Below are 27,439 nucleotides of genomic sequence, written 5' to 3'. Positions count from 1 at the left end.
AAAGGAAGGAAGGAAGGAAGGAAGGAAGGAAGGAAGGAAGGAAGGAAGGAAGGAAGGAAGGAAGGAAGGAAGGAAGGAAGGAAGGAAGGAAGAGAACAAATTGGAGAGGAGAAAGTGCTTTGAGTAATGGAATAGAGTGAACAGAGATTATCAGTAATGTGATTTATCTTTGAATCTTTGAATCATGAAAAGAATAAAAGATTTCAAAAGAATAAAGATAGTAGGTGACCAAAAGGGCAATTGGTAGATATATGATGAGTATTAGGCTGCCAGATATTACCAATATAGATTCATTTGTAAGAACTGACATAAAACACATAGTCAGGGGCATGGGAGCCCAGCAAAAAGTATATAAGTCATATAGTGAGAATGTGAGATGACAAACGAACAGCACAAATTCTACTTTGGTATATCTGAAAAATTAAAAAACCAGAGGAAGATCTCTGACATGTTGGGTGACTACTATAGGAGGATTTACAGAAAGACGTGGAAAAGAATCACATAGAATAAATAATCACAGAGTTATTTCAGATTATCTTGGTGGAAAAAAGAACTTACACCTATGAGATTACAAATCTATGGATGTATTTAAATTTAAATAAAATAGAGAAATAATTCAAAGATGCTAATAATGCAAGGTGTCCCAAAATTATTAGTTTTATTGTAAGCTCTAACAGTTTCACCTCTAAAAGCTTACAGTGGCATCCCGTACTATGCTCATCATCACAAAAATAATTCTTCTATATGATGTTTTTCCCTTTGTTGGGGCATCCTGACCTTTTTATACTTACTCTTATCTTATTCTATGGTTTTAAAACATATTTGAAAGACATACAATCCAGAATGTTGGATTTGCCTTTATCAACAATGCACTACTCTGGTATTAAAAAATAAAACCAAAGGACCAAGGTCCCAGCAGCGATCTCTCAATATTTTATTATGTTACTAAGTGGCTTCAATGCTCTGCTGTCATCAATTTCTCTCTGCGTGAGAGTTTTGTCTTTTGAACTCTCAAATATAGATATAATCTTGTCTTCAGCATAGAGGAAGAAAAAAAATGAAGTCGAAATGAAATCTAAAAGGGGATAAAAATAAAATAGCTTACATGATTACAAGAGCGTGTTGGGGCCAGCTCCAACCAGCTCCCTAAGAGCTGACTTTTCTGTTTTCAGCAGGAGCATTTACAACTGGCAAATGCAACACATCAGGGCTTGATTTATTATTTTTCTGATTGTCCAAAGTTAAGAAAGTGGTGGAGAGAAAAGTTAATAATGCAAATAAACTTCAAAGTTTGTTGTTGTTAATTGTTTTGACAGCAAGTTGTTAAACATTTACCAGCACACCCTTGAGAGTAAGCTTCAAGAAAGTGGGCCAGATGTGACTGTAACATAGGAATGAGTTTAATTCTTCCAACAGAACATAAGCTTTTATAGGGTAAATACTCTTTCAGTTTGGTCTTTGTATTCTCAGTGCCTAGAAAAAATGTCTGGACACAAAAGACAGGTAATAAATTCTTATTGCTGTTTCTGTTACTGATCTAGAAAAAAAAGAAATTCTACTTTTAAATATATTGGGATCAAAACTTCTGAAGTGGTATAAATTTGGGGAAGAGGCTACTATAAAATTCAGTGCATATTATAGCTCAGGAAACAGAAATTCAAAGATGTTGAGTGACTTGTTCAAGGTTATAGAGCAAGTAAGTAATGGAACAGAGACAGTGTTAAGTGACTTGCCCAGAGTCATACAATCTGTGTGTGTGTGTGTGTGTGTGTGTGTGTGTGTGTGTGTGTGTGTGTGTGTGTGTTAGAGAGAAAGAATGATATCAAAGGGATAGTTCACAGTACAAATTCTTTTCCAGTTTTAATATTCCTTGAGCTTTCATATAGTCATAGTTTGTCAAGATCTTTAATATAATAGAGCTGATTAGAAGAAGAGTAGGTGGAGACTGTAGTGGTAGCAGTTTCCTACAATGAAGTTCCCTATATCAGTAAAATCACAGTTTAATAGCATTTAATATACCACAGAAAATTAGCTAATCAAGACAAGTAAAAGAGAATCAAGACTATGGCTTAGAAATAGGGTAAATGTTGGCTGGGTAAATAAGGGAATATATTAGAGAGATGTGAAGATATAGTCTGTCCTTTCTTTTCTATTCTTTCTCTTTTTTGTGAATGTATGCTAGATTTCCATTGGTTACAAAACAAGACCCCTGGAAATTATTTACATGATAAAACAAAGATTAAAGTGCTTCCAAGGAATGGATCATTTTCATGTGATGCCATTTCAATAGAGATTTCAATCCATGTAGGACATTCCTAAAAATATTAAGGTGTTTCCCTTTTATATTATAGCAGTTGCAATTAGTACAGTCTGATGAATTTTATAAGCTATGCTTAGACACATGTGTGCACACACCTGAGCAGTGTTTAGAAGCTTTGATTGTATTGGATGTTAGAATCAGTGAAGTCATTTCAGGCAAGAGTAGTTTGTTGTTGGGGTAGGAGATTGATGGAATCAACCATATGAGCCATCAGGTGAGGACCACTATTTGGTCTTAGGCAGTAGGCATAGTTTACATGTGTATGGAGACAGTGAAGGAGGGGAGACTTGTGCCTTGCATTTACCAAAATGTATACTGTATATTTCTGAGAGACTGGTTCCAGGTAATAAAACCAATTTATTAATTAGGCTAGCAATTACTAACAAATTAATTTATCTCTTGGTGATCAAATACAAAGACATTCAGTTATCATGAATGATTACATGCAATTTTGGAAACTCCTTATTCAGCCGTCCCCAATACATCCCTCACTAGTGAATGCCTAATGAGGACGAGGACTAATTATTTACTGTCCCTCCCCAATTCCTTTATGGTGCTGAGGGTAGTCATGAGATTCTAATAGTCCTTGGTAGTCTAGATGGGAAGACTGAGTTGGATCTGGTTAGGTTTTAATCTCCATAACATTTCAATGAAGGATCCAAGGATGCTGTTCTCCTGTCCACAGATTCAGTTTTTGTTTATAGGGCAGGATTGAACTCACAATCTCAATTTCAGTCACCCCAACTTAGAAGATGCTCTGGGGTTTAGAATTTGAAATGCATTCCTTGACTTTGTCAGGAACAACTAAATGAGAAAAGAGGTTTGAAAGATAGACCTGAGACTCAATTTAAAATTTAGAAATAAAAAATGAAACATTATTAGAAATAATTCTGTCAAGTGTTTCATAGGGCCCAAGAATTAAATCCCACATCCCACTATTGGTGCTCAGAGAAAATATTATGACCTAAGTGGGGACATATTATTTGATGGCTCACCTTCCGCCTTGTCTGCCTTTTGTCTCAAATACCCAGAAAAAGTCAATACAACAAGAATAAGAGCATCTGGTAAGAATGCAATGGCTGGTAATTAATTAGCTTTGTTTTTAGCACTTCAGACAGATCACTGGTGAGGGTGATTGTGCTGTCATGTTCATTCAGGGGTATATGAAACAATTGGATGTTGACTTCATTAGACAAAAGAATCTTCATTTTGAATCATATAGATGAGTATCAATGAAAGTGATCCTAATTCTACTAGAGCAGAAACCCAGGACAGGTCTCTACAGACATGACAATCTCAAACCACAGGACTTCTCACCAGGGTTGGCTCTCATTTTATGTTTCTTTAATTGGCTTATTATCTGTAGCATATTAAATATTATCACATTTATATTATATTATTATATTATATCATATCATATCATACTATATTATATAAATGTTAAATACCATTGGATTAGACTTGACTTTATTGTATAGGAAGTTCCATGGGGAAAACTCCTTCCACCATTGCAGATATGTCTTGAATCTGTAACTTAGACAGTTGCTTAGAGTTTTACCTAGAGAGTTGCACTTAACAGAGAAGTAAAATGAGTTGCTTAGAGTCACACAGTAAATATGCACCTGAGGTAGAACTTGAACTTAGGTGCTCTTGACCCTGAGACTTCCTCCCTTTCCACTATATCACTCTGTCTCTCACTTGAATCATGTAATATTATTTTAAAAATGTTTTTAAATTAAAACCCTTACCTTCTGTCTTAGAGTCAATACTATGTATTGACTCCAAGGCAGAAGAGTGATAAGGGCTAGGCAATAAGGGTCAAGTGACTTGCCCAGGGTCACACAGCTGGGAAGTGTCTGAGGTCAGATTTGAACCTAGAACTTCCCATCCCTAGGCCTGGCTCTCAATCCACTGAGCTACCCAGCTGCCCCCAAATCATGTAATATTAAATAAGTACAAATTATCCTTAAGAGAGAAGACAACTTACCAAGCATCAACTGAGGAGAATGCACATTGCTTCAGTTTCCTCATCTGTAAAATGAACTGGAGGGGGATATGGTAAACCAATTCAGTATTTCTGCCAGGAAAACTTCAAATGGGATCATGAAGACTGGAGAACATGACTGAAATGACTAAACAATAAGCAATTCCTTTTAAGGAAAATACTTTTTGAAACATGAGATCTCCAAACTTAATAACAACTTCACAACTAGGCTAATTCTTTGACTTTTTCTGCCACTTTATTTGAGTATAAATTTCCACACTCTAAAGTCTAGTGGAAAGGGTACTATATTATTTGAGAACCTAGGTTCATATTGAGGTTCTGTATTTACTACTCTTTGTCTCTCTGCATCTCAGAGTTAGTTTTTTGTTTTTTAATCTATAAAAAGTGAGGATATGACTAGGTGATTTCTCCTGTTCTATTGCTTTCTATGATTCTAGAGCAATGATGGGCAAACTACGGCCCCCAGGCCAGATGCGGCCCCCTGAAATGTTCTATCTGGCTGCGGGACATTATTCCTAATCTGACCAATACAATGAGTAGGATACACTACTAGAAAACTTCGAAAGAGTTACCTTAGAAACAGACTGACAGATGAGCATTCCCTTTTCTTTGGCCCCCTCTTTAAAAAGTTTGCCCATCACCGGTCTAGAGTATGCAACTAGGTGAGGACCAACCAAAGACAGGGACAAAACTAGGATCAGAACAAAGCTGAGAGGGTTGAGGACCACGGCCAGAGGTTACCATCTCTTTTCAGTGATACAGAGATCAGCAAAGCATCAAGGTAAAGATGCAAAGGCAGATAAACAGAGACACACAGAGAAAGACACAGAGAGACCATCTTACATGAAAGAGGCCATTCCACAGAGATGAAGAAAGAGAGCATGCCAGGAGATGGAGATATCCCTTTTACGGTCTACTACCACATATCCCATATGCACATAGCCCATCCCCTATGCAGATACACCTAAACACATGTGTGACATACACATGTGAACATAACAATAGGCAAGTATATTTGCATGCACATATGTGTATATGTGTGTATATATACACATATATTAACATTCTTTGCAGCTTAGAGAATTAGAGAGTAGCCTACAACACTAAGAAGTAAAGTAAATCACACAGGGTCACACACAGAGTCTCTGTGATAGACAGAACTTGAATCCAGGACTTCTTGGTTTCAAGGCTGTTCCTTTATCCACTATATCAAGCTTTCATATTTTTATGGACATATACCTGCAGAATATAACTCATTTTCATAGTCTATATGGGCATAGATAACACACACACCTACACATACACACAAGATAGTTCTGTCCACATCTCTCAACATGTTTCTGCTTTTCCAAGACAAATAAAAAAGATCTCTGCAAAGGAAAAGGCAAATGTCTTTCCAGGAGCTGATTTCTTTATACTTAATACATTTTGCCATTTTCTTTCTAATGTAAGCTCTAAACAGAACCATAGTAAATATTTCTATTTAACATTTCTACAATGTATATATATATGTATATATACATATATATGTGAATATATAGAGTACACATGTATAAGATATGTATCTAGTTAATCTATACCTACATGTGCATGCATGTACATATAAATACAATATAAACCAACACATGTGTATATGGCATGTCCATATTGTGTGAATGTATATACCATGAGTTTTATATATTTATGTGTATGCGTGCATGTACTTCTATGTTTATATATGTGTGTATGAATATATAAGCAAAATCTATATTATACATAGTATGTGTATTTACATGTGTATATGTATATATGGGAGGTCCTTAGAGTGTATATATGTTACATTATATGTGATTATGCTATATACACATACACACATAGACCTGTGAAGCCCCAAAGTATTTGTATATGCATGCTCACACATACACACACTGGACCACCGTTCAGTACATGTACACTTTAAAATCAGTTCCCTGTGTAGAGGATGCCAGAGCATCTTACACGCCCAAAGGTTTCTGGGTGGAGAAAAGTTAATCATCCCCTTTCCTGGTTACAAAAAGAGATCCAGCCATGCAATTCTATGCACCTGCAGGGGACAGCTCACAGCCCATTTTGCTCCAATTCTAATGTTTTTTGAGCTTTCAGATTGTCTTGCTAATGGTTTATCGAGTTCTTTAATGTAAGGGAGCTGATGGAAAGTAAGCCTAGCAACCTCAGAAGTATTAAGATATGCCTCATTTTTAATTCGATCAGCCAAGATGAATGCAATCTGGTAAATATTAAAATCTGCTCATTATTTTTTCCTCAGCAGTGTTTGGAGCCTGTGGCTAAATTCCTGGTGTATTTGCTGGTAAATTGAATGTGTCCTGGTCCTCAGGCCAAGCAGTCAGGCTGGGCAGGTGTGGAGGAGGGGAGACATATTAGTGCATTTAACCAAAGGGCTCCATCAGATGCTGACTCCTGCTGGGGCATGGTTAATTCTGTCAGTAGTTAACAGGTTGGCAGATCAGGACATAAGATGTTTGGCTCTAGGATGCCACTCAAGGAGATTGGAGATAGGAAACAAGCAAACCAGGTCCCTGTATAGGAAATGCCCAGGGAACCAATAGACTTAAAGGTGTGGAATAAGCAGGAAGGGAAATTTGAACATATGAAAAGCAGGCTTTATCCAGAAGGCCCTCATTAGAGGATATATGGTTCCATTTAATTTAATTCATTTCAACAAGTTGTGTTAGGCCCTGGGGTTACAAGAAGAAAAACAAAACAGCTTCTACCTTCAAGATCTTGATATCCTACTGGAAGGAAATAGTGGACACAAACTATATGAAGAATAAATAGAAAGTCATTTCAGGGATATATCAAGAACACTGGCAAGTAGGAGTTGCAATGGATAGAGTACCAGACCAGGGATCAGAAACATTCATCTTCCAGAGTTCTAATTTGATTTCAGATACTTACAAGGTGTGTGACCCTAAGCAAGTCATTAACCCTGTTTGCCTCAGTTTCCTCAGTTGTAAAATAAGCTGGAGAAGGAAATGGCAGACCACTCCAGTATCTTTCCCAAGAAAACCCCAAACAGTGTCACAAAGAGTTGGACATGACTCAAACAAATAAGCTATAACCACAGAGGCAACATCAACAGCTAGTTAATTGTTTTGAAGATGAAACTTAGGCTCTTCTTTAAAAAGAAATAGAGATTCTAAGAGATTAAGATGAAGAGGGAAAATATTCTAAGAATCAGAGAGTTTGTACAAAAGCATATAGTCAGGCGTTGGAATATTAGGTTTGAGATAGGCTAGAAAGGCAAGGTAAGGCAGTTTGACCAGAGGGTAGAATGTGTTTGTGAGGGAAAGCAGCATGAAATAAGTCGGGAAAGATAGGTTAGATTCAGATTGTGGAAGCTCAAAATGTCAAACATAAGAGTTTGTATTTAATACAAGAAGTGAGAGGAAGACTCTGAAGCTTCTTGAGCTAGGGCATGGAGTAATCAGACTTGGACTTTAGAAATATTAATTTAGCAGCTGTGCAGATTAGAGATGAGAGAATGAAGGCAAAGGATCAATTAGGAGGTGATTATAATAGCCTAGAAAGAGGTGTTGAAGGTCTGAACAAAGGTGGCAGTAATGTGAATGGAGAGGAGATGGATGGGAGAAATGTGGTAATGAAGGTATCTTTCTATAGGATGTGGCAACTGATGAGATACTGGGGAGGGGAGAAAAAATTGAGAGTTCAGAATGATTTGGAGACTAACTTTCGCATGCCTGTCAAGGGGACAACTATAATTCCAGGAAATAAGAAATTAAGGGATATTCCTCAATAGGAGAATGGCTGAAAAAGTTGTGATATGTGATTGTGACAATGTTGTCATTTTTCATTTATGTCCAATTTTTCGTAATCCCATCCCTTTTAGGGTTTTCTTGTCAAAGATATTGGTATGATTTGATATTTCCTTCTCCAACTCATTTAACAGATGGGAGAACTTAGGCAAACAGGGTTACATGACTTGCCTAGGGTCACACAGCTAGTAAGGGTCTGAGGTCAGACTTGAACTGCCCTTTCCTCTTTCTCAGTAACCTGGGAAGCTGTGCCCCAGATTGCAATGTTAATTTGATTACATTGGAGAAAGGGTAGGGATTGAAATTCTGGACCTGAACTGACTAGCGCCTATTAGGAGACATGTTAATGAAGAGTCCAAGACTCCTTATTAGAGGACACTGGATTTACTCACTTTTTCTAGCCAGCCAGGATAAATCTGGATTGGGACAGATTAGTCTAGATTAGTCTAGATTAGATTAGATTAGATTGATTAGATTATGATTATGATTATATCAATCACTTTCTGGGTGGGAGTGGAGAGAAATTGTGATCTCTGGTCCTGGGAAAGTCTGAAAGACCAAGTGGCAGGGAAGGGAGGGTCAAGAGACAGTCCTGGAAGATATATACCTAGTGTGTAGGTTCCCTTTGGTTATGAGACAATTGTTTACTCACCATTTTCCTCATTATGGACATCTCTAAGGCTGACTCCAGCTCAAATATTCATTCCCATCCTATGTCTATGCTAGGTTATGGGTCCTTAAAGATTCAATCTAATATCTATCAAGGGTACCTAGGTTTAATACACTGGATCAGAAATATTAATAGCAAAGCCCCTTTGTTATTGATGAGCATCACATCCAATGTGAGGTAATCATATATAACATAGACCTAATGTTGCTTTTCATATTGCAGGGGATAGTCAGGTTTTGTCAATTCTCTTGGTGGTAGAACAAGGAGGATGGCTCTGGCTCTGATGCACAGCCTTGATATGAAATGAATAGTGCAGGTGTCAAGGCAATGAAAAGGGTATTTATTCAACTCTCATATAAGATAGCATATGTAAAATTCTTTAAAATCCTTAAGATTATGTCAATGCTAGCTATTATTATTACTATTATTATTATTATCATCTCAACTGGTTTAAGGAGTCTGCAAAATCTAGTTTTTTTTTTCCCAGAATATTAGAAGCAAGGCTTATGTCATAGATCCCATCAAGTAACTTTGGTCAGGAGTTCAGGCATGTTACATTTTCCAGGTAATGATAAAGGTCCTGGATACCTTAAACACGAATAGTTTATCCCATCTGGCTCATTTACCAGGGAGGTAAAACCTCCCGAAATGTTTTACGAAGGTAAGGATCATCAGAACAGGTCTTTTTCCTTCTGCCCAGGAATCTTCCCCAAGCCAGAATTCTAGGCTGTTGAGAGTAGTGGGTAGTACGATATTCTTTGCTTTGAATTTATGTTGCCTTTGAGAAATCAAGTCTCCTGACACTCAGTGGAAACCTCAAGTTCTTCTTTCAGGGGAAGAAAGCTTCTTCCTAGTACTGGGGATGGGGTGCTCTCTGGAGGGTTTCTGGTCTGGGCCTTGACACTTCCCCTCTTCTGTGAGTTTCATCAGTAAAAAGAACAACCAATAACACTCTTTTCTCTAAAATGATTCTATAGGCAAAAAAAATCCAACATATGCCCTTTTTATGATGTCCTCAACACTCTTAATTTACTGTATGCCATTCTATGTTGGAAAGAAAGCATACATAATATAGTGGACTGGTGCTGTGATTGAGTCTTTACAATTGTGTTTGACTTTTGTGATTCCTTATGAGTTTTCTTGGCAAAAATACTGGAGTGGTTTCCCATTTCCTTCTCCAGCTCATTTTACAGATGAGGAAACTGAGGCAAAGTTAAGTGACTTGACCAGCATCATGCAGCTGTCCGAGGGCAGATTTATACTCAGAAAAATGAGTCTTCCTGACTACATCCAGCTCTCTCTCCACTGTATTGCCTAACTGCCTTTTATAGTGGACAAGAAACCACCCCACTCCAACTCCTGAATCAGGAAAAAGAACATCTTTTTGCACATACTGGTTTTGTGACCTTGGTTTAATCACTTAACTCTCAGTAGTCAAGTCAACTCTTTAAGACTTTCCCAGTTGTAGAGAGGATGGGATGTGTTGATGGTTTACTCACCTGGGAGTTCCCTATACCAAACAAAAACATAATTTTAAATCCCTTCCCTATCCCTATCTATGTGGGAGAACAAGTCTTGGAATCTACAGTATCCTTCAATTCACCCCTTTGAGTAGTGTGCCAGGGCCAGATTTTTAGCTAACTTCATGAACTTCTTTCTGTGCCTCAAACAAAAAAATCTACCAGCAGACACTCCATTTGGTCATTTGCCTTGTGCCCTCCTCCTTCTGAGTGTCCGTGACCATTTTCAGTCCTTTTCCTGGTTCCTTAACCCAGAGTTCATTGACCCAGAAAGTTCAGCTACTGTTATGATAATGTGAGCTGGATGTGTGTGTAGATGGAGTAAAGGGTGAAGAGAGGAATTATGTGTCCAGTGGGTGTGGGAACCACAACTCTGATTGCAGGACAAAGAGAGAAGAATTAGAATTCAGGCTCTCCCCCCACAGTCAGGCTTCAACCCCACCAACCCCCTCACACTGAATAGAGACTCCACAGGGCAGAGAAAGAGGCACCCATGGAAAGGCTGTCCACCCACCTACTGATTGTCTTTTTAAAGCTCCCAACACCAAAAGGCAGACATGAGAAGAGCTGGAGTTGATGGGAAAGAGGGAGGAAGTGGGCAGGAGACCTTAACAGCAAGGGAATAAGTGTGTGTTTTCTTCCTCTCACATTCATTAGCGAGTGGCTTAGTCATGGATAAGAAACAGCCTTGTTCTCTGGACTATAGTCCTGCTGGCTCCCAGTCGACCCTGGTGTGCTTGTTAATTGGTCTCCATTTCTTTCTTCACTACAGGACAGTTTTCCTGCTCGCTTTGGAGGAGTCCATTTTGTCAATCAGCCCTGGTACATTCATGCCTTGTACACACTAATCAAACCATTCCTCAAAGACAAGACAAGGAAAAGGGTAATTAAAGAAAGATTTCAATGTGTATGTCTTTATATAGATACATATGAAGCAGGAAATTTGGAGGGATTTCTGTCATGTATTTTCTTTGCTGGGCTCTCTCAAGTCCTCTTTTTTTTTATTTCTCTGTGTGATGGGTATTTTTGTGTAGCCACTGAGTGTTAGAGCCTCAGCTGGAGTTTGCAAATAGCCTGAATTTAATCAATAATTCAGCAGAATTGGGTTGTTTTCAGAGCCCTAGACACAAACCAGGAAAACGTTGATGGCCTGTGAGGAGCAGATGCCTGTTTTCATACAAAGGCTTGTGAGAGCAAACCATGAGGTCAAACAGTTTCCTAAACATGAAATATTTTAAAAGTTCCAGTTTTGTCCTCTAAATTGACTAGCACCCCAAGGTATGTTTACAAGTCGGTTCCTTCCTTTGCTCTTAGTTTCTAGTTCCTCCTAGTAGATTTTTCAAGCCCATCACTATTTGATTTACACACAAAATATATGGGAAAAAATTTTTTGGTAGGAGTTATGATTTCAATGGTGGAGGGAATTTTTGATGTGGAAACATCTTCCAGAGGATGCAGATGTGAATGGACCAACTTCATCCGTAACTTCTAATCTTAGAAAGTTGTTGGGGACTTAAGGAGTCAAGTTAATTGCTAGGTACCCACAAATTACTATTTGTCAGAAGCACAATTTGAACACAGGTCCTCTTGACTCCAAGGACTGACCTCTGGCAATCAATAAGCATCAATTAAGAACTTATTATGGGTCAGGCACCATATAAAGTCATGAGGTATAAGACACAAAATGCAACAGTCCCCATTATCAACAAGCTTACATTTTAGAGTTGGGAGGTCCTAGGTTCAAATCTGGCCTCAGACACTTCTCAGCTGTGTTACCCTGGGCAAGTCACTTGACCCCCATTGCCTAGCCCTTACCGCTCTTCTGCTTTAGAACCAATACACAGTATTGATTCCAAGATGGAAGGTAAGGGTTTAAAAAAAAAACAAAAAAGCAAGCTTATACTCTAAAAGGGAAGATGTATAGCCAAATAGGCATATACAGTACAAACACAGAGTAAAAGAATATACATTGGAGGAAGACATCAGCAGCTGGGGGACTAGGAAAGGTTTTCTAAAGAGGAATCTTAAAGGAAGCAAGGGATTCTATAAAGTAGAGGTGAAGAAGGTGAGCAAGCTAGATGTGGGAATTAGCCCAGAGCAAAGCTATGAAGATGAGAGATAGAGCATCCTGAACAAGGAACAGCAAGTACACCAATATGTAGGGGGCAGTGAAGGCTGGAAAGTATCAAAGGGTCAGTTTGTAAAAAGCTTTATATCCCAAAAGAGTTTAGAGTTGATTTTGGAGGTAATCAGGAACTACTGGGGTTTATAGGATAATATAGTAAAGACTTGTGCTTTGGGAATATTACTTTGATAATTATATAAAGGTTGGATTATGTAGTGGATGGATTAGAACTGGGACAGATGAGGTAAAGATATCAATGGGAAAGCTACTGCAATAGTCCAGATAAGAGGTGATGAGAGACCGAAGAAGGGAGATGACTTTGTTAAGTGGAGACAGAGAAATAGTTGAGAAATGTCATAGACACTGAAATTGGGTAATAATGAGGAGTTGAAGCTGATGCTAAGATTGTGAACCCAGATGACTAGGAACATGGTGATGTCCTCAACGGTAATAAGGAAGTTTGAAATAAGGGTGGGTTTAGAGGGGGGTAATAATAACTAAAAATTATACAGGGTTTATTGTGTGCCAGGTACCATGCTAAGTACAGTATTATCAAATTATTGTCTTATTTGATCCTCACAAGAGCTATGCAAGAACTAATAGTCCCATTCCCTTTCCTGAACAGCAAACATATTTTTTATTCTGAGACCAAAATCGGAACATTTTTTTCTTCAAATTCACTTACAGCAGCCATGTATCTAAATAGAATTCCCAAACTATGGAAGAGAGAGCAAGAGCAAGAGGGGTGGAGGGTTGAAAAAGGACAAAGGGAGAAATAAAGAGGGAAAGGGGAGAAATAAGAGAGAGGGGGGAAGAAAAAGGAAGATGAGAAAAAAGGAAAAAGAGAAGAGAAAAGAGGAGAGAGAGAAGAGAAAGGTAGAGACTAAAGTAGATAGAGGAAAGGTGGAGAGAAAAATAAGAGAGAGAGAGACAGAGAGAAAGAGAGAGAGACAGAGACAGAGAGAAAGAGAGAGAGAGAGAGAGAGAGAGAGAGAGAGAGAGAGAGAGAGAGAGAGAGAGAGAGAGAGAGAATCATATACAAGATATAGCACATAAAAACAAAAACAAAGTCACCTTAGTAGGGAACTTTACAAACTGACATAAAGAGGGGGAGATGGTGATATGGAAGGCAGCCATGTTAGTGGAATAAACAGGAGACATCTCCTGTTTATTATGATTGATTATAGGAACTTGAAATGTTTAGCCTGGAAAAGAGAATACTCACAAGAGACCCAAGAGATATATTCAAGCGCCTGAAGGGCTATCATGTGGAAGGAGGATTACACTTGCTTTTCTTCCTTTCATAAGAAAGAACTGAGAGCATTGGATAATACTGAAAAGGAAAGCATATTTTGGCATTAGTGTAAGGAATTTGTGGACACCATCCTAATATTTAGTGCTACTTAAAATTAAAATGGGAATAGTGGAGTTTTAATTAAAATGGGAATAGTGGAATAAGAAGTAGTAGAGTTTTCCCTCACAGGTCTTCAAAGCAAGGTCTGGATGATTCTTTTTCAGGTTTTTTGTAGGAAATATTCTTGTTCAGAGACTAGGTAGCCTCTGAATACCCCCTTATAAAACTTAAATTCTGTTGTTTTATGCATCTTATATGTGATGCTCCATCCTGCTTCACCATGTCATTCCATTGCCTGCTCCCTGTTCTTAGAATGCTGTGTTTTCTTGCCCCTGCTTTTTGGAATCTGTGGTTTCCTCAGTGACTCTTCACCTTTTGCAGGAGGTCTTTTCTAGATAGCCTTTCCCCCCCAACTCCACTCCCCCACTTCATCTCAGGCTGTAAAGTTCCCTGCTAAAGTGACTTTGTTTGGGCTTTATATTTCTATCCCTATCTGTCTCAATCTCTCTCTCTCTCTCTCTCTCTCTCTCTCTCTCTCTCTCTCTCTCTCTCTCTCTCTGTATATACACATATGTGTATGTGTACATGTTATTGTTTCTATTAAAATGTAATCTCCCTGAGAGAAGCCTTTTGTCTTGCCAAAGATATTTTTTTCCTCAAGCAACTTGATTTTATTTCTGAACTCCATTATAGACTAAATATATGCATGTTGATTGTTTTTCAGTCATGTGTTTCAGGGTATTTTTTTTCTATTATTATGCTCTTCCCTCTAGATCTTTCTCCATGGCAACAATTTGAACAGCCTTCACCAGCTAATACACCCTGAATTCCTGCCCTCTGAATTTGGAGGGACCCTCCCTCCCTATGACATGGGAACTTGGGCTCGAACATTACTCGGACCTGACTACAGTGATGAAAATGATTATACTCACACTTCCTATAATGCAATGCATGTGAAACACACATCCTCCAACCTAGAGAGAGAGTGCTCACCCAAGCCGATGAAAAGGTGAGGATGCTTCTCGGTGCTTTCTAGATAGTGGGTATTGTGATCAGGTCCTACTGTGGGTTAAGCCATTGATGACCACAAAGGGGATAGGGCAGGAATAAAAAATATAATGATAATAACAGATAATTTTGCTAGAGGGGAAAGCAAAGGGCCCTTTGTTCACAAGTGTGATTATTGCCTTTGTATGACAGCAGCCAAAGAGCAGGATCTCAGCAGCAGCTTAATTACTTCCCTGATTACTAGAGAGTGCTTTAATGCACAAACAAGATGAAATTTGTCAGGCCTCTGAGATATTCTGAATGGAAAAACAACCCACCAGGAAGTGGTTTCCTCTCTTTGGCTGTAATGCTGTTCACCAGAGGTTTGAGCTTTACTAGTGAGAGCTGAGGTGATATAGTTTGGCTCAGTTGCCCGGGAGGTCTTTTTCTATTGTTCCTGCAATAGACCTGTAAAGATGATCACTCTAGAGGTAGACAGCTGACATCTCAAAGAAAAGTTCCAGTTAAGATAGCTGTAAATTGAGTTTCTTGATCCTACTGTGATGGCACTGAGCTTGGAATGAAAATACACCTATGTGCGCTGTTTTGTGCTTGACCAGTTATATGTTTATTTCCCTTTCTGATCCTTATTTTGGCAGGGTTGCCTGCAAACCTTCTCTCTCTCTCAGGCTATGGTTCCCATCTAATATCTGGAATATTCCAGTATGTGTGAATAAGTAGCATAATTGAAATTATAATCCTCCCCACAGTACAGAAAATTTCAAGCAAGATTACATTAGTCCTTTCTGACCTCTTAAATTTCAGTGCAATGAAAGTAGAGGTATTAAGAGAAAAAGCACAATTCATCTCTTCCTTTGACCATTTCTTTTTATTTTTTATTTTTTAATCTAAAAATCTTACCTTCCATCTTAGAATCAATACTGTGTATTGGTTCTAAGGCAGAAGAGCAGTAAGGGTTAGGCAATGGGGCTTAAGTGACTTGCCCAGGGCCTCACAGCTAGGAAGTGTCTGAGGCCAGATTTGAACCCAGGACTTCCCATCTCTGGGCCTAGCTCTCAATCCACTGAGTCATCTAGCTGCTCTCCCTTTGACCATTTCTGATAACTCTTCCCTTCCTTGCCATGAAGGCCCTTGCATTTGGAGTATGGCTGTCTTCACGTAATATCATGCACCTTGATGCCTTGGGAATAGAGGTTTAGGGGAGGGGTGGGCATCACCAAGGTGCTTGGCTTTCTACTAAATGTAGTAGCCGTAGTAAGTGCCATTTCCCAACCTTCTTCCCTTACTTAGCTATCCCTAAACCCCACTATCTGTGAGCATATCTAACTTCTTCAATAAGATAGTCACCTCCTAAAGGGGAGATAGTGTCTTATATGTCTTTATATCCTCACAGCATTATGCATTGTGCTACATGCCTAGTAGATATTCAAAAATAATCCACAGGTTCTTGGCATGTTCTAAGCTGGGAGAGGAGAATAGACTTACTACTTTTTTAAAATCTAATTAATTAATTAATTAATTTTGAATATTTTTCCATGGTTACATGATTCATGTTCTTTCCCTCCTCTCCTCCCACCCCTCTCCCATAGCTAACGAGCAATTCCACTGGGTTTTACATGCATTATTGTTCAAAATCTATTTCCATGTTGTTAATATTTGTAATAGAGTGATTATTTAGATAGGCTTACTACTCTTGAAACATTCTGTTGTAGGCCTCCTTCATTGTTCTCTCCTCTCTACAGATAGAAATCATGGAGAGGCAGATTTAGGGTTAATGTAAGAAAAAACAGCTTCCTACCAATGTTAGCTATCCCCAAAGTAGAATTGGTCATCTTCAGAAGTAAGGGGCTCCCCTTCAATGAAAAAACTTTGAGCAGAAGTTGAATGACCACTGATTGGGGGTGTTATAACAGGAGTTTCGCGTATAGGTACAACTAGATCATATTATAAAGAACCTTTAAACTCGGAGATCTTCTGATCTTTGATTCCTATGGTAATCTGCCTGGTTTCAGCTATGACCTCTCTGAGGATGATTTCTATTGGCTATGACTAGCGGCTGCCCTTTTCTCAAGTTCCAGACTTCTGTTTCTAACTGCCTACTCAACTTTGAACAGTCCATCAGTACTTCAAATTCAATATGTCTCAAACTGAATACATTATGCTATCCAACCAGGTCCTTTTCCTGACTTTCTAATTTCTAACAAGACCTCCATTCTCCCAGTCATTCAATTTCAAAACCTTTTCTTATTTTTCCTTTTCCTTCCCACAACCCTACCATCAAGTTTGCAAATTAACTCCATCCTAACTGTACTATCTTTCACATCTGAATTCTTCTTTTCATCCAGTCAACATATTAAATGTATATTATGTAGCTGATATTTATTGCTCTAAGTCCATGGTGGCAGACCCATGGCACACATGCCAGAGGGGGCACTGAGAGCCCTCTCTGTGGGCATGTGTGCTGTTACTCCAGCACAGAGTTCTCTAGAATTCATTCCTAGAAAGCCAGAGGGAGCTGGGGATGGGCTGCTCCCCTACCCCTCGCCTGATGACATTTTTCACATCACCCTAAAAGATTCCTCTTCCCTGGTCTAAGTGCTGGACATACCACAAGAAAGTTAAAAGAAAATCTAATGGGGAGACAACATGAAAATGTCTATGTATATGTTTCCATCCAAGAAATCAGATATATGCAAGATAAACTGAAGCCAATCAAAGGAGGGAGAGCATGAGAGAGAGGATTTTATCTAGATCTGAAAGAAGCCAGGGAAGTCAGGAAGCAGAGATGAGGAAAGAGAGTATTCTGTGCATGTGGAACAACTGGGGAAAATGCCTAGAATTGGATGGCACAGTGTCCTGTTTCAGGAACAGCAAGGAAGCCAGTGACACTGGATCTCAGAGTATAGAGTGTGGGAAGGAAGTCTGTGAAGGGTTCAGGGGGATTAAAGGTGTAAGAATATTGAAAAGGCAGGACAGGGCCAGGTTGTGAAGGGCTTTGAATGGCAGACAATGGAAATGATAGGGAGTCACTGGAATTTATTGAATAAGGGGGATGAATAATAAAATAAATAAATGGTTATATTTGCACTTAAGGAAGATGAGTCTGACAGTGGAGACGAACATGGACTGGAGTGGGGAGAAATGAGGCAGGGAAACAAACTAGCAGGCTACTATGATAGTGAATATAGAAGGTGATGAGGGTCTTGGCACCAGAGTGGTTGTAATCTTAGAAAAAAGAAAGGGACACACAGGAGAGATATTATGAAGGTTAAGTTGACATGCCTTAACGATAGCCTAGATATAGTAAATGAGAGAGTAGGAGAAGTGGAAGATGGTAGCGCTATTGCCAGAGATAGGGGCGTTCACAAGTGAGGAGGAATTTTAGTGGAAAAATAATGAATTTACATGGTAATAATTAAGTGCCTCTTCTATGTCAGAGACTATAGATACTAAACTAACACAAAAACAAAACAGTCCATGTTCTAAAGTAGCTTATATTGCATTAAGATAAAAATTACATGAACATAAATAAGTAAATATAAACTATAACCAAATTAAATCCAAAGTTATTTGGGGACTGTAAGAAGAAAGCAAGCAACTATGGGGATCAGGCTTCATATGGAAAATAGAACTTAAGGTGAGACTACAAGGAAAATACCTGGCTTTGAAAACTCTCCTTATTTCTAAAACCCTTCCTAGATCCCAGTAGCTCTGACTTTCTGCTAGATTAGGAATCTCATTAGTTTTCTGGAACCAATTGCTGGCTTTCAGCCAAAAAGCAGTGAGGTAGCAAAATGAGAACTAGAATAAGGAAAATCCCACCTCAGGCACTTACCAGCTAAAAGACCCTAGACATGTCACTTAACTGCTGTTTGACTCAGTTTTCTTACTTGTAAAAATGTGCTGGAGAAGGAAATGGCAAATCATTCCAGTGTCTTTGTCAAGAAAACCTCAAATGGGGTCACCTCGAGTTGAATGGATGAGTCTGAAACAACTCAGCAACCCCAAATAGCAACAACTTTCTAGAGCTGTAGTGAGGATCAAATTAAACAATATGCACATAGTAGGTATAATATAAAGACTAATTCTCTTCTTCTCAGCTTTATCAAGCATAAAATTATGGATTTTATAGCATAGGTTAGCCCTTATAATCCTGGAAACATTTGCTCAGACGTCTATTTTGTGGTTTTTCTTATTTTTTTAGGTTGTATGTGTCACCAACAACCTTCTTCTGGCTCTTTTTGTCCCATCCCCCATCCTTACATATGTTTCAGTTGTAGATTATTGTAGCATTTGATGTGAGACATTGACCTAAAATCAATTTTACCTAAACGTTCATGTTTCTACAACAGTTTTTATCCAATAAGTAATCATTCCCCCAGTGTTTTAAATTTTTGGATTTATTATTGTGCTATAATATGCTCCAGAGTGAGTCAATAGACATTTATTCCGTGCCTAGTATGCATCCAAGCACTGAATGGGCTTCAATTGCTTCTGGATTTTTACAATACTCCACAACCTCATGATTTGGTCTTCGCTGTCACATTTGATTGCATAAAACTGTATGACAGGGTCAGCTAGGTTGCTCAGTGGATAGAGGATCAGTTCTGGAGAAAGGAGATCTTACATTTCAAATCTGCCCTCAGATACTTCCTAGCTGTGTGACCCTGGGCAAGTCACTTAACCCCCAGTGCCTAACCCTTACCACTCTTCTGCCTTGGAACCAATACTGAGTATTGATTCTAAGACAGAAAGTAGGGTTTAAAAAAAAAACAAATCATTCAGCAGAAGTGTTCTGAGACTTGTCCCTGACAACTACATCAATCAGAGTGGTGCCCCTACCTATAGCTGACCAGCATTTCTGGGTCACTCCCAACTATATCATGTTATAACTTGACTAGGTCTGTTTGGTTATACTAAGAGATATGGTTAGAAAGATCCATGTAATATTTAATTATTTAAAGAATAATTGAACCACAACCTGGGTCTCTACCACACATATGTGTCCCTTATCCCCACCCCACTCTGAAATCTGAAGTGAAAGAAGTGAGGCAGCTGCTTGCAGGAAATGACTTCTCACAGCATCTCTGTCCCACGGAGATAACCAGATTCCTGAGCAAGCAATTCCTTGCCCTGTCAAAGCAGGAGGAAATAGCAAGTTACCTTTGTTTCCCCTTTCCAGATAGGGTGGCAAATATCAGTTACTTGACAGTTCCCATCTGCTAATAAGCTTGGCCCTGACCTCAGTCATCTTTCAGCACGTTTTTCTCTTTTTATAGTCTGCATTTTATGCAATTTCGGGATAACTACTTATTTCCGGCAGAAGTCGTACATCTTCATAAAATAAAATCCATATGAAAATGTGGGAGTTGGTGGCAGTCCAAAAAACAGTGCAGACTTTGTCTCCCAAGCTCTTGAGTGAGTGGTCCATTTTACGGAACAAGTGGGAAACAGATGCTCTTCATTAAAATGTTAAGTTCAATAAAAATCTTTTAATGCCCCTCTTCATAAATGGCCCACATCATAAAGAACTCGAGCCTGTACTGTATGCTAAGCTCTTTGGTGTCTGGTTCCCAGTTCAAATAGGGTCAAAGCTCTCCGCTTCTCTGTCACCCTCACTCACGATACCTGAAAACAAGGACCCTTGGGAATGGTTGTAAAGGCAGAGTAGTATTTTATGTTAAATATTAGCTGCTGACGTCTTTTGTGGCTGCTGCCTGGGGCTTGCTCATGTTGTGGAAAACCAGGGGGGAAATAGTTTGATTGGTTGACACCCAGCTGGACAAAGGCTGGTATGGCCTCATCATCATTTGTGCATCAGACATGGATTTTTTTTTTCCGGCTTCTGGTAAGCTTTCTTTTCTGTGACAGGAATAAGGAGGCCAACCTCTTCCAAGATATAGTCTAAGGAGCTATATAGCATCAGAGAGAAAGAAAATCTATGCTGTGCATTCTGTCAATAAGAAAATGAATGAGGGCAAGTTAAAAATAAGAGTGGGGGTGAAGGACTGGTTCCCTCACTTTTCTATAAAGGGGATGAATAATTAGGAGATGAATAGCCTTGAGCTGTTAGAAAAATGGGGCCAAAAAAGAACAGATGGGGGCTTGGGAGTGGATTGTAACTGAGTCTAATTTCACAAGCAAATGGATTGATTAGCCACATTGTACTCTTCTGCAAAGCTTGATTCCTTTCTCTTCTGAAAAGGACCATCTCGACTTTTGTTTGCTGACCTGAGCTTTCGAGTACCAGCATATCCCAGTGAAATTATACAATACAGAAAGAGATTTATCCCAAACAAGAGAGATCTTGGCTGATAACCTTCCTTCCATGTGAGCATGTGGTTGAATATTGAAAATCTTTTGCTCCTTAAAAGGCAGTGTGGTGAAGTGGATAAGGAGCCAGTCTTGGAGGAGAGGCAAGGAGACCTTTACTTCAAATCCTACCTTTGACACAAAATGGCTTATTGTGATCCTAAACAGGTCACTTACAGTCTGCAGGCAACTAACTCCAATACTCTAAGTTGAAAAGGTATTGTTGATCTGCTTGGTAAAGGGAGTTTTCTCACTGAAAGGTTCCATTTCCTAACAAAGTCACAGATATAGACCACAAGGAACAGAAAGAAGGAATCATACATTCATGAGGAGCCTTGCTCAAGGATATCTAGCAAGAAACAAATGCCTCTTGTAGGATTAATTTTTTTTTAATTTTTTAAACCCTTAACTTCTGTGTATTGACTTATAGGTGGAAGATTGGTAAGGGTAGGCAATGGGGGTCAAGTGACTTGCCCAGGGTCACACAGCTGGGAAGTGTCTGAGGCCAGATTTGAACCCAGGACCTCCCGTCTCTAGGCCTGGCTCTCAATCTACTGAGCTACCCAGCTGCCCCCTTGTAGGATTAATTTGATCAAATGTAGTGGGGCTACACTGAAATAAGTTCGAGGTACAAAGAAATGTTGAACAGGATATATAACACCAAAGCCCACTCAAAATCATCTTTACAAAAAGTGGCATGTGAGTGAGACCACTTTCAAAATTTTCTAGTTTTCTTTGGTTCCCACTGCAAATTTAGTTATTCTTCTAGGTTCAAATTGTCTCAAGTTTTATCTTTAGACTATTAAGGACAAGGTCACAAAGGTGGGATATTGATGATCTTCAGGAACTTTCCAGGAAACTGATTCACGGAGCTAGTTAGGATCTGTTTCTCTGGGTACTTGGCCCTATTTCCAGTTGTTTGTGAGCCTTTTAAGCATGTTCTGCTTCCCAAGAGAGCCTATATATAAATAAAAATATAGTTATCCATATCCATATCTATAGTGAGCTCCATATTCATACCCTGCTATGTCTCTCGTGAGCAATAGACCCTGTTTATGGGGCTCTCAAACAACTGGATACTGGTATACCTACTTAATAAACATTACCCTGAGAAACAGATCCTGAATAGGGTCATGAATCAGTTTACAGAGAACTCCTGACCCTTAGGATCTTGCTTTTAAAAAGGATAAAGGTAAAGCTTTGGCTGCCTCAGACTGTATATACATACTCACAAATGTATTGTGTGCATCTGTATGTACATGCATACATATGTATACATAAATATGGGTATATGTATATATTTGTATATATATGCATGTATATTTTCCTTTGAGAAACAAATATATGTACATATATATGTAATTCTGATTTGGGGAGAAGAGAATAAGCATTTATCTAATGCCTACTTGATGCCATGACCAGTGTTAAAACTTTCTTTTTTCTTTTCTTTTTTTTTTTTTAGCAAATAGTATCTCATTTGATCCTCACAGCAACCCTGTGAAAAGACACTACTTTGATTTCCATTTTACAATTAAAGAAACTGAGGCAGACAGATCAAGTGATTTGCCCAGGATCACACATCTAGTAACTATTTAAGATGAGATTTGAACTCAAGTATGAGACTGGCCATAAATTAATAATTTTATTAGTCAAAAGAAGCGGGGCAAAAAAGATAGAAAAATAGGAGAGAGACTATAAAAGGTACCTTCTTATTGCTCCATTTAGCTTGTGGCTACCATTAGGGCTCTCTAGCCATGCTAAATAGGCAAGTCCATTCAGCAACAAACAAGGAAGAAAAGCACCCCAAATACGCTTTTGCCTCAGTTTATCAAACCTATTCTCCTCCCACTAACTCACACATGTCAAGTCTCAGGAACCAACTACGACATTCTACTTTGCCTGGGCCACCCAGGGGGGCAGTCAAGGGGGAAATGCAGAGGATATCACCCTGCCCCCATCTCATGATCTCTTGACTCCATTGCTGCCTTTTTCTGGCATCTATTCTATCCTCATGACTCAATTTACCCAATGATTTCCTTCACACAATAGAGCCCACGCTCACAGGAGTTAGTCAACAGGAGTTGACATTACCTACACATTCCCAGACAGGGAAAAAGTAAATCTCCTTCACATACAACTGTACCACCTAACTGCCTCATAGCACCCCATAGGGACCTTATACTTGGAGGAGGAACTTAGCCTTTTGCTGGTAATATAAGCCTTGTGGACGATGTAGTTTTCTAGGGAAGGTGGGATCTTGGGATCTTTCATAGGGGAAGATAAACTTTACTGCAAGAGGAGACCTCAGTCCTAAAGTGACACTATATATAGGACAGTATCAGCCCCTGGAAAAATGTCAGCCTTATAAAGCAGGACAGTGAGGAGCCTGGATTATTTGTGGTCCTAGGTATGAATCCCTTCTGTTTCCTATGTAGTTACATAAAGCCCACACTATATTTGATGCTTTGTTAGCCTAAATGCTTATGGGGGAGCTACACATTATATAGACATATACTTATGTTCCTAGGGGAATTCCTGGGTGAAGGCAAAATGAACCAAATTTTGATATTTCCAAGGGAAGCACTGGTTGGAAATACAAGCCAATGATTTTTCAAGAGAAAACTCCAAGATTGAACTTAGTCCCTGAAAACTCTGTTAGGCACAAATTACATCTTCCCTGTATCTTTCCTTCCGTCCATAGTCAGGTATCTGAGAATCTCCTTGTGTTTTGTTTTTTAATTTGCTCCATATTCATCTAATTCTAGCATGCATTTTTCTACTGAAGAAAACAAACAAAACCAAGTCTCTAAGCCTGTGGTGGGGAAATGATTGTGTTTGTTGAAGTTCTGAAAAAGACTGGATAGCTTTCAGCTTTTCTTGGTTCTTTCCTGCTGTTCCTCAATCAAAGAGATGGGGAGAGAAAAGGGGAGTGGTTGATTTGTCTTTTTCTTCCTCCTTTCCATCTGGCCACCAAGAAGGTATTGAAAAATATTTTGTTTCTGGTTTAATAACCTCGGGGCCATTTTCCTCTTATTATGTGATCTGGGAAACAAGAGCAATAGAGACAAGAGGAGAAATGACCATGAGCCTGCCCACAGTGGAAGCAAAAGAATAAGAATGAGTGATATGAGGATCATTTTTTAAATGGATTGTCAATAGTTATAAGAAATAAGGTAAAGAATGAAAATGTGCCAAATAGAGCCAAAAAACTGAATCAGTCTTGGAGAATAAAACCTATGAGGAAAAATGAAGAGAGCCAGGACTGCTCATTGTCATATAGAGAAAGATCAGGGAGAACAATTTTAAAGTGCATACATATGAAAGACTCTCCTATAATGACTTTATAATTTCCTTGTGAGAGTTGGTGAATTGAATTTAACTGAGATTATAGGCACTCTGCAAATGAAATATAAATAATAGTTCATGTGTCTATAGACCCTAGGTAAGTTACTTAGCCTCTGCCTGCCTCAGTTTCCTTGTGTATAAAAGAGGGATTATAAAAACACCTACTCCCAGGGTTGTTGCATGGATAGAATGAGATATTTGTAAATATTTTTGCTTGCAAATATTTAAGTGCTATATATATATGCTAGTTACTATGCTAAGAAAGTTTATATATGTTCTTTCATTTCATCTCCAAAGTTTATATATATATATATATACATATATATATGCAGATATATGCAGATACATATGCACACACATACACACAAATAGTATCCTTGATGAAAATATAAAATGGCAAGAGGATATGCTTTGACAGATCATTTTCCCATAGAAGACCACATCTTCATGATTTCAAAATTGTTGGAGGGATATAGAGAAAAGAAGATCTCACTGTATTTATCTTGAAGAGGTAAGGTTATAAATAGTTTGCTGAAAATGGATCAAAGTACCAGAAAGGGAATAAGCTTTTGATTTGACAGGGCAAATTTAAGCCGTAATGGTTTTTCTCCAAGGAGTCTCTTACTCATATATCAAGATCATATAAAATTCCATGACAGATGTAACCATGGGTAAAATTTTTACCAGTGAACTGCAAATATCAAATCCAGTACCATGTTTATGCCTTACTTACTATCAATAGCTAGAGGATTATCAAAGAAAGTAATCTCTATTTTTACATCTTCCAAACAACATGATTGTCTTGACATTGCATAGGAGATGTCCTGTCGAAGGAAAGTCTCTATCAGACAAATACTATTTTTTTGGATAGTTAAGTAATGGTAAATCCAGTGAGATGTTATTTTCTGGGCCTTTCAATCAATTGTGTGACTGCATAAATATGGTCTTGTTAATGAATGTAGTTTGTAAAAAGCTGCCTGTTCTGTCTCCAACTTCATTGAATGAGTCCTTTATTCTTGTGTAGATCATTTTCCTAAAGATTTGTAGAAAAGGAAAAGCAGATACACAAGTCAGTAGTTATTGATTTTTAAGTGCCTTTTTTGATTGCAATAAAGTCTAATACTTTTTTCTCACATTTATTCTTTCTTCTTTCTGAGACCTTTACAGTAGAACCCTCAATTTCTGCAAAATTGTGTTGCCTTTAGCATAAACCACATTTTTGTATTCTTGATCTAGGTCGACTAATCATCTTCTCTCTCTCTTCCCCTTTTTTCTCCCCCCCCTCATTTCTTCATGAAATGCCTTGGTATAGTAATGTTTGAGTCCAAGTGTGGTAGCTCTACTATAATTCATTGGAAAAAAAGGTTTTGTGATAGAGATCTGTGCATCTTTTGTTATTGCTTCTCTTTTTTCTTCCATCTTTCTTGCTTTAAACTTGATTTCATTTTTTCTGCTTCTTATTGATTAATAAAGCTAAATTTCTAATAACCTTTCACCATATTTTTATACAAATTTATGTTCCAAACTAATATCATTCCTGAATGCTATATCTTTTCATTTGGAAAAAAAAATCACTTTTTTTTTCTTATAAAATCTCAAAATTTCAATGTTAGAAGGGGTCTCAGTGGCCACCTAGACCAACCTTTTTTGGGAAAAGGATTCCAATTTCATCATATCTGGTCAGTGGGCATCCATCTTTGCCTTGATATTATTTAGGAAGTCTCTTCACCTTATAGGGGAGACCATTCTACTTTTGTCCAGCTTTAATAGTTAGGACATTTTCCCTAACATCAAGACTAAGTTTACCTACATGTAACTTCTGCCTACTGTACCTTGTTCTGTTCTTTGGAGCCAAGTAGAACGTGTCTAATCCTTTTCCCATGATATCCTTTCAAGTATTTGAAGACAGTTGCTATATTTCTCCTCAGTCTTTTATCCTTTTTCTTTTGTTTTTTTTTTCTTTTAAAAATACATTCATTTATTTTCTCCAGCTCAAAGACCATTCTTCTTGGCTAAAAGGGTAGAAGCAAAATATGAATTGATGATAAAATGAGACAAATGTTTGTTGTCTGAAGAAGAATTAAGGCTCTTTTATTATCTTGTTTAATTTTCCATTTGTATCTGGTAAATATCCTTAGGAAAGAGTAATAGTCTGTATCATCATCTTTTATTTCATCAACAGCTTGTTTAAATAGGTCATGTTGGACTTGCTGCAAATACACACCATTTCTTCTCATTTTTATTCTCCTGTTTTAGTATCAAATTTGACCTTTTTTCTAATAAGTTGATGGTCTTACTCTTCACAGGAAAATGATTCAGAAATGACTCATGTCAATAAATTGTTTCCCAGCTGTTAAAATGCAATCGATTTAATTTTAAAGGTATTATTTGGTACTTATCATATCTGAATACTTCCTGTCTCTTTTCTTAAAGAGATTATTCATGATCTAGAAATGTGAATCTTCTGTGTAACTGCTAAGCTTTTGAGCTCTCTTGTTTACTTCTCTTGAACCATGTTTTCCAATATATTTTCATTGCTTTTCCCATGTTCATCTTTGTACTTCAGTCAGCAATTACCAATATATACATTGATTTGATTGGGTCTTAGCAAGTTTTTCATGGAATTTCTCTATCCTCTCGTCTTCTACACAAGATTCTGGTACATCAGCTATAATTATCATTTGTAGTGGTCTTTTCATGTTGTTGGGGTTTTTTGTTTTGTTTTGTTTTTTAACAAATGTTCATCAACGAGCATTGTAATACAAAATGGCCAAATATATCATGAAATGAATTTTCTTCTTTTCTCTGGATATAAAAATAAATATATTTGAATTAAATTCCCCCTCTGAACAATTCCAAATGCTAAGTTAAAGGAGTCCAAATTAATGAGATTTCTCCCTAGCTCTCTATACTTCTCAGACCAAATGGTGAGAGACCACTCTTCTGGAATTGAGTGTCTTTTCCATGC

General features: G+C 38.1%; 1 protein-coding gene across 1 annotated transcript in view; it reads left to right on the top strand.

Moving 5' to 3' along the window:
- The window catches only part of CLVS1 (clavesin 1), a 180,875-nt gene that overhangs the window by 140,539 nt on the left and 12,897 nt on the right, over positions 1-27,439 (top strand). The window contains exons 3-4 of the mRNA XM_044657994.1: positions 11,100-11,210; positions 14,580-14,815. Of these exons, the coding sequence (XP_044513929.1) occupies positions 11,100-11,210; positions 14,580-14,815 (347 nt within the window). The remainder of the gene's footprint in view (positions 1-11,099; positions 11,211-14,579; positions 14,816-27,439) is intronic.

This window comes from Gracilinanus agilis, chromosome 1, assembly GCF_016433145.1.
Source record: "Gracilinanus agilis isolate LMUSP501 chromosome 1, AgileGrace, whole genome shotgun sequence".
In the NCBI taxonomy this organism is placed as follows: Eukaryota; Metazoa; Chordata; class Mammalia; order Didelphimorphia; family Didelphidae; genus Gracilinanus; species Gracilinanus agilis.
This window is presented reverse-complemented; position numbering and strand designations above follow the sequence as displayed.